This window comes from Paramisgurnus dabryanus, chromosome 6 (genome assembly GCF_030506205.2).
Source record: "Paramisgurnus dabryanus chromosome 6, PD_genome_1.1, whole genome shotgun sequence".
NCBI classification, from domain to species: Eukaryota; Metazoa; Chordata; class Actinopteri; order Cypriniformes; family Cobitidae; genus Paramisgurnus; species Paramisgurnus dabryanus.
Window position 1 is genome coordinate 32,318,080 of NC_133342.1, and position 8,656 is coordinate 32,326,735.

The 8,656-nt window shown below is 33.6% G+C and overlaps 1 protein-coding gene across 1 annotated transcript in view; it reads left to right on the forward strand.

Annotated features, from left to right (window-relative positions):
- Positions 1–6,551, forward strand: part of tnr (tenascin R (restrictin, janusin)) — a 218,899-nt gene extending 212,348 nt beyond the window's left edge. The window contains exon 24 of the mRNA XM_065276614.2: positions 1,275–6,551. Coding sequence (XP_065132686.1) covers positions 1,275–1,391 — 117 coding nt within the window. The 3' untranslated portion in view covers positions 1,392–6,551. The remainder of the gene's footprint in view (positions 1–1,274) is intronic.
- The last annotated feature ends 2,105 nt before the right edge of the window (positions 6,552–8,656 follow it).

The following is an 8,656-nucleotide window of genomic DNA, read 5'->3' on the forward strand; positions in this document are numbered from 1 at the left end:
ATTGTATGATATTGCATCCCGACCCCCATTGTCAATTACAAATCACCATGGCACAAACAGATTGTACTCAAATCAGGCTTGTTTTGTGTCTACATTACTTACTTGTTGGCTAGTACATAGTTGGCTAATTTGTATTAATTTGTACGTGGTATATTGTATAAAAAACATATATTTATTAGAAAAAAAAACAATAGTGAAACCCCGTCCCTAACGGCAACGTCAGAGGGGTAAAGCATATTGTACAAAAACATATAAATGTGGGCGTACTAATTAAAGGCGGGGTGAATGATTTAAAAAAAAAACACTTTGCAAAAGGGACTCGGGCCAAACACACTTGTAGCCAATCAGCAGTAAGGGGCGTGTCTACTAACCAACATTGTTGCCTGGGTTGCGTATGTGTGGTGCGTGTCTATCAAAAGGAGGTCCAGATTCTATTAAGGTAGGGGCATGTTTGTTTAGATGATTTCAAATGTCAACATTAGCTTTCAGAGATCATGCACCCTGCCTTTAATACGAATTAGCTACCTCATAAAAGTACAAATTGCCATGAGATTGTGTCAGTACAACACAGCCTAATCTTAATTTGTCATATACTACACACTCTCAGATAAAAGGTACAAAGTTGTCACTGGGATAGTACCTTTTAAAATTCTCCTAATATGTACAATTTTGGTACAGATATGCACCTTTGAGCTACCAATATGCATCTTTTAGTTACAAAAGTGTACTTTTAGAAAAGGCACCGCCAGGGACAACTTCTTGTACTTTCTTTTTTGAGAGTGTAGCAAATATAGAACAAAGATGAACCCGAGTCTTTCCGTAACCTATTATCTTGATCTCCATTAATCTGACACCTACAGTCCTCGTGCACTGTGACTCAATCTTTGTGGTTTTGTTTGCGAATGCTGATGCTAAAGAAAGGAAATATGCAAAAGCCAAAAATATTTACGGCTGTGAGATTTGCGTCCATGGATAACGCGATTCCAAGTCCGTTCTTGCGCAATTGTCATATCCTGTTGACTGTCTGCTTTCAATTCAGTTTTCTCACAAAGGCTTGTGCATGATGTGCTGTGTCTTATTATAAACCATGAGGTCATAACCCTCTCTCTTAGTGTTTGTGATATTTTTTGAAGAAGTCTGAACTGTGAGAATGACCTAAGTTTTTTAGCAGTAAAGTTATTTTCGTGAGCAGATGTTGTGAGGAATTTCTTTGGCCATATATAAGCTGAAAACATGATGTTTATGTAGTAATCCAATGTGTTTGACCGCTGCAGGGTATTAACTGGTATCACTGGAAAGGCCACGAGTTTTCCATCCCGTTCGTGGAGATGAAGATGAGGCCGTTCAACTACCGCAGCATCAGTGGCAAGAGGAGGAGATCCACTCATTAATCCACTTTCCTGCTAGCTATTACTGTTTTTACATAGATGAGGAGGACATGAGGAGTTACCGTAACTTATTTAAATCTTTGAATGACTAAATCCCTTTGACGAATGTCTGATGTAAATTCCTTGAGGTTTGATGACTTTTTTGTGTAATGCTGTTCTGGGAGATTTTAAAGATTAAGGGGAAGCTCGGTGTAGTTTAACACGTTTACCGTGTAAGGCCTGCGGAAAGAACCTCATTGTTTTGTGAAGAGAACATTTTATGTCCTTAAGATAAAAGTTTTGGGAAAAAATAATGGCCGTAAAAATCAGATGCTTCTATTTTTATAAGAAATACCTTTAAAAAGGAACTGAATAATGAATTATCGATTTTGGTTTGTGTGACGTATTACACTTATTATTACATTATATTTTGTTCGTACTGCACCCTGAGGCCAACGTTTATTGACTTAATAATTTAATTGCATTAAGTTATTCACATTTACAGTCATCCATTTGTAATTTCAAAGCATCACAGAGGACTAAACGTCTACATTGTTACTGTATTATGACAGGGTTTTCCAAAAAAAAAAAACGGCTATAATTAAAGTACTATTACAGTATTATTAAAACCTCAGAAACCAAAGATTTATTAAAATTCTGAGGTCGAAATCAACGATTGAGCAGAAATATTTTGCGTATATAAAGATATCTTTTAGATATCCCATCGCTGCAATATTAAATTAATCCAGATTTAATTTCACAATAAATAAATGGAAACCAGTGGGAATAATAACCATGCTAATAACTTTAAGTGCTTCAAGGACTCTTTCAGCTTTTTAATCAATTCCACACATTACACACGTTTACATCATCCCACTTTAGAAATGGTCTTGGGTCTGTCTGAAAGAATGATTCTCGTTTATGCCTCATGAGTGATTTTATACATCAACTGACACGAGTGCAGTGATAAGTAGGTATGGAGAATTCTCTACTTGCTTGTGAAGGTTGAATATGTTCTCATTCCTGTAGACTTGAACGAACACAGATGTGTGTCTGCATCTTATAATTCGCTATGTTACAAGCAATTTATAGTTTCATTTTCATAGACTAGTTTGTTTTACTAGACTGACTCACTAAGAGGCTGATTATACCTGGTATTAAGATGTGTTTTGGTCGATTAAATCACAAGTGAACAATGCTGTATACAAACTGTCAGGGGCGTCATGCACCAATTTTTTTTTTAAGGGGGCACAGTGTGCAAAGCTCACAGAAATTTGTGCATACACAGACATCAAACGAATTATATTATAGAGCTTTCAGTCTTTTCCATGGCACCTACATTTCTAACAATCTGAGCGCCCCTGCCTTCATCCAAAAACCTCCAAAATAAAAGCGTTGACTAACATTTATATCAAATACTATTCAATCGGAATAATGGCAATATTGGCATCATATTTACATCTGAAACGGCATGTTTGGTTTATTTATGTTTTGTTTAGTGACTTGTTTAATTGTGTCATTAATGCATTTTGCACAACAACTGCATTATGTAATTTTAAATCCATATATAAACAATGAAAATGACATAAGCTATAGCCACGTCATTGATTTTAATGTTCAATAATGATTTAAAAAAATATGTTTTAGATAAAAATTTTAGAGGAACGGATTTTTGCATTACATTTGACCTCATATGTGAGCATGTGTGATTCCGCGCCCCGTGAACTCTGGCGAACTTTGGCGTTGGGCCAAGAAGATGAATCTAGAAATCTCTAATAATATAACGCAGAGACGGTCACATTTAAACCATACATTTTCTACATAGAGTAGGTTAACTGCACATTACCGTACTGGGGTTTGGAAATGTTGTGAGCGTTCCTTACACGTTTGAATTCCTCAGATAGCCAAATGCAGCAGCATCAGCAAAGAGCCTGTGAGCGCGCTCAGACGCTAATGACGTCTGCGGCTGCGCTCTGACTGCAGCGCCTGCCGCCAGTATAAAGTAATGTAACACGATCAAAACGCAAAAATCTCTGAAAAGTGACAAGGATGCAGCACAGAATTAATAATATTGTGCATTTTAAACAGATTAAAAGAAAGTAACAGATTAATGGACGCTTCTTTGATTTTAAGGTTGTATGCAAAATCCATTTGGCTAAAAAAACTGAAGGGGCACAATATGTGCATGACGCGTCTGCACACTGTAAAAAATGTGGTCAAATCAACAAATTAAGTTAAACAATTTTAACTTGTTTTTATAGTAAGTCAAAACTTAAAAAAGTAGGTTGAGTTGACTTGCAAAACCAAGTTGTTTTAACTGTTTTACAGTGCACGTGTAAAAGGGTTGTAAAACATTTTTAGCTTGTCCCCTTATAGTCGAATGTGTTCGAGCAGCCACAAAAGACTTACTCTCTGCTTATTGAGCTAATGTGACGTACCGAGCACAATTTTTACCATCGGCTCTGACTTCTAGCGCGAACCCACAGTGTTTTGTGCGACCTTTATCATTGATTAAACTAAAGCGCTTGCTCTCCGCTTCTTTCAGTTTAGTTTTATTTTGCGAGCTGTGAAAGTTGCATGTGCTTATTTCAAGCCCTTACATATACATACAGTAACATTGTGCAGCATGTTTACTGAAGACAGGTAGAGGTAATCTCAGATGTACAAATATTAGTATGTGTCAATTAAAAACCCATAATTTCTCCCCTTGTGTTTTAACCACTCTGCCAGACCATCCACTGCAAAAACTTTCTTACTTAGTATTTTTGTCTTGTTTTCAGTAAAAATATCTAAAAATTCTTAAATTAAGATGTATTTTCTTAATGAGCAAAATAGGAAAATAAGTCTAGAAAAAAATATACAATTTAAGCGAAGTTGTGCTTAAAACAAGCAAAAAAATCTACCAATGGAATAAGAAAGATTTTATTGAATTAAGTGTAAAAAAGTAAACTTATTTCAAGAAAATTTTTTGCTTGTTTTAAGCCCTAGTTTACTTCAATGTTTTTTTTTTTTTGTCTAAAAACTAGACTTATATTCCTAGGTAATTTTGCTCATCAAGAAAATACATCTTAATTTAAGAATTTTACGATATTTTTACAGAAAACAAGACAAAAATATACTAAGTAAAAAAGTACTTTTTGCAGTGTTCCCCTTAGGACAGAAGTGGTCAAAAGTGAAGAAAAGAAACAAATTAAAACACGTCAAATGTGTCTCTTTCGTCTACTTGTGATCCAATCGACCGAAGGGCATTTTAATACCAGGTATAAGGGTGAAGGGTTAGTTTCCATTCCTGTTCGCATTTTCATTCTGAAAATGAAGTTGTCACCTGCTGATTAAAAGTAAAGTTAAAGGTTATGCACTTACACGAACACAAAAAGCAATCCAACTCTTGGTGAAAGTTCGACCATAGTTTTATTTGATCACAAGAGTATAATTTCAGGTTATTTCATCACCTTAATGTATTTTAACAGTGTTTTAAAAGGTTTGTGAAGGAGTCACAGTACGATCATGTCATGTTTTTTTAGACATTTCCTCATGCAATGTAACTTACCTCAGCAACTTTTCTTCTTTATCTACTAGCATTCATAATGCTGATAGTTTCACTGATGATAAAAGACATGTTTACTGTATTTGTTGTATCGAGTTTAATTAAAGACAGTAAAACATTTCATCTTCACCATAAAGTGTTAAAACAGAGATACTGAAGAAGAAAGAAAGGAACAGTACACTTTTAGAAAAAAATGGCTGGGGAAGATACCCTTTGAAAAGGTCATAATATGTACCATTTAAGTACAGATATATATCTTTAGGGTACCAATATGTACCTTTGAGGTACTAATATACACCCTTTAGGTAGAAGTATGTACTTTTTGAAATGGTAAGCTTTTAAGAGTGTACAGAATCTGAATTATTTGTATTTTTTTTTTTTTTTTGTGTGCTTTAGTGTCTGTCCATTAGTAAGATGTAAAACATCTTCAAAATGCTTTCTTAACCATTTTAGTTTCAGATAATGAGCCTCTTTTGAGTGATGGCACTGTGATTTATCTTCAAAGAGTTTCTTACTTTTAGCTTTAATTTCTTTTTGTACTATTTAAGGGGTACGATTAGACTAGAAACAGCTGGGATGGGAGTTGGAAACCATGTAAATTCTTAATCAGCTCAAAGCGATTGCATTTAACATTGAGAAAGACTTACATTTCCCTGCACCAGAAGGCATCATATTCCCAAGTTACTGCTCTGTTGAGGTTTGAAGTATGTTTTTGGGGTTGTTTGTTTCGTTTCATTCAGCAAGTTAATGGTTTGTGGTTTCACACTGCAGTATCTCTTTTCTCGAATTTGTTTTCATTAAAAAGGAATAGAGATGGTAATGTAGTAGAGTGATTGGGAGGGCTCTCAACAGAGAGACACCAGCAGATTGCCCTTCATTATTCATTGATTCAGCATATGGCAGAGACACTGACTACCACCAAACCACATTTGGCTGAAGATTTACAATGGAAACATGTTACAAGCAGCATTTGAAACTCTGATGTTGTGCTGTCAAATGTGACCCAGTCTGTGAAAACCCAGCTAAAGTCAGCTACTGTTTTTGAAAGAATCATCCTACATAATTTATTCGGTGAAAATATAACCTTCAAGGTCATGTCAAAGATTGATATCAATGAATGAAATCAAACTTTGATAACATCTTAACATAATTAGATTACAAGACTTTAGCCTGGATTTCACAGACACGGTCACAAGTCTTTATATATGTTTGTTTCATTTGACCATAATATTGTAAAAAGTCCCTTACGTTTTGTACCTTAGAGGATGTATTAGAGCAGTAAATATGTTTTGACTGCTTATCCTTTATGGCTTTTGGAAAATGTGTGTTTAGCATGAGCACAAATGAAACAGGTTCAGTAATGTGTGGAAAAGAACGATCTCTGAAACATTTCTCCCTAACTCGCTGACCACATTCTGTTCAATAACCTTGGATATTAATGTAACAGATCGAATTAGCTCTAGTTTAACCTAAAATGTGCTGTATAATTCCTTTTTTAATACATTTTCTACACATTAATAAAATATTCAAAAACAAGTCAAGTGTTTGATTGTGTATTCATTTGGAAGCATTTTTTAAGCAACTTTTACATTTTGTGTAGCCAAAACAATTGTTGTTTAATTTTTCATTATCATCAGATCAAATAAACAGTTGCGATTTTTGTGTGAGCATATCAGTGAACACCCCTGACCACTCGATGAGTTTCACGTCTTTGTAAACGAAAGTTTAATGCATTTTAGGAAGGATTGTTCCAGTGCACCTATGCAGCCATTGTGGTGGTGATGGTGGGGTGATACCACAGAAACCGAAAATTCTCGAGCCAGCATCATATGTCCAAATTTCAGTCAAAACTGTTCTATTTCATCATAAACCATCAGGGCTTTAAGTGTAAAATACCGAACTTGTCCTTTAACATTTTAAGTAGTTTTAACTTAATTAGTTGTGAACTTAAATATTTGACCCAACTCATTATTTCAAGTTACCTGGACTTCAAAATTATGACAACTTGACATAAAACAGTACATCATAACTTGTCATTAATCTGTCAACTATCAGAACTTGTTCTTTCTCACACAGAGGGTTCTGAAATTTTCTGATATAGAAGAAAAAAACTAACAAAACATTTCATTAATTTTATGTAATTTACTGTTTTTAAGACCCAACGGTGCATGGCTTAACCCACTATTGTACTGTTTTCATTTAATTTTAGGTGAATTGGTCTTCAAATGCAATAAAATATAATTTTATTAATTTTAATTATTTGTATTATTATTATTATTATTATTATTATTATTGTTATTATTATTATTATTATTATTATTATTATTATTATTATTATTATTATTATTATTATTATTATTGGATGATTGATTTTATTTCTCTAACACCCGAAAGAAACTTAAAAAAAACATTATAAACTGAAGAATATTTATGACATTGTTATAAAACTATTTGACAGAGTATTAACACTTAATGACATTTTACTGACAAATTATATTTGTACCACTGTAGTTGAGGTCAAGAAAAATATTCATGATGCAATTTAAAACTATTTGACAGTTATGTTGTCTTGGTTATGTCAAGTTTTCATGACAAGTTATGATGTTTTGGTTAATGTCAAGTTGCCATAACAAAGACATCTCAAACAATGTCATCTTTGCATTAAAAAATGACATAACTGAACAAATGATACTTAATGACAGTTGTCATAAACGTGCATAAAATCTCCGTCATGTTCATGACACGTGTCATGTCATGATTCTGAAGGTGTCATATCAGTCTTATGAACACCCCTTCAAGTAAAGTGTTACTGAAAATCATTAACTTTTTTTCAAGTTGTCTGTTATAAAATTCAAGTTCACTCAACTTAATTAATTGACCCAACTATTCATTTCAAGTTATCTGGACAAAGTTTGGTTGAAAATCATTAACTTACATTTAAAAGAGGGCAGTAGGCCTATTAAAATTCAACTTCATTCAACTTAAATAATTGACCCAACTATTTATTTAAAAAAACATGGACTTACAAAGTTTAGTTGAAAATCATGAACTTACTTTGTCAAGTTAGTGTAGTGTAGATAACAACTTTTCAAGTCAATTTTCATGAAATGCGTATAGCACACAGTGTGAAAAGTCATTTCCAAGTAAATGTCTTTGGGAAGAAGAGTTAACAATTGATATTGATGATGAAACATAGGTTGACATTTGGTCTTATGCTAAGAGAATATCTGTACAAGAGAAATACAATTTAAAATCATACATAAACTTCATTTTTCTCCGAACCGCAGACATTTTTTTATCGCCTACGTGTTTAAAAAGTAAAACACATTGCTAACAAGAAATTGTAGAATATTCTTTCCTTTGCTGTCAGAAAAAAATATTTTACTTAATTGGAATAATGATAAATCTCCATCACTTAAAGGTTGGCATAAAATATGTTTTTCCCTGGAGCGTCATGTGCGCCACAGGCCTGTTTTATAAAGTGTTGACTCTATACTGTATCTGGACTATATGGAACCTCATCTTTGTCCTATATTACTACAAGGAATATTGCAATTGTCTAGACATTTAACTTTTCTGCCCTATTCATATACTGTTTCCCATCTTTTCATAATACATTATGTATGGGATAGTCATGTTTTATTTAATAATCTGAGCTATGTGTTGTTGTTTTGTCACTACTTGCCACAGTCAAACTTGTGCTAGATGTTAATTTGTGTTTCAGAGCATCGTTTTGATCTGT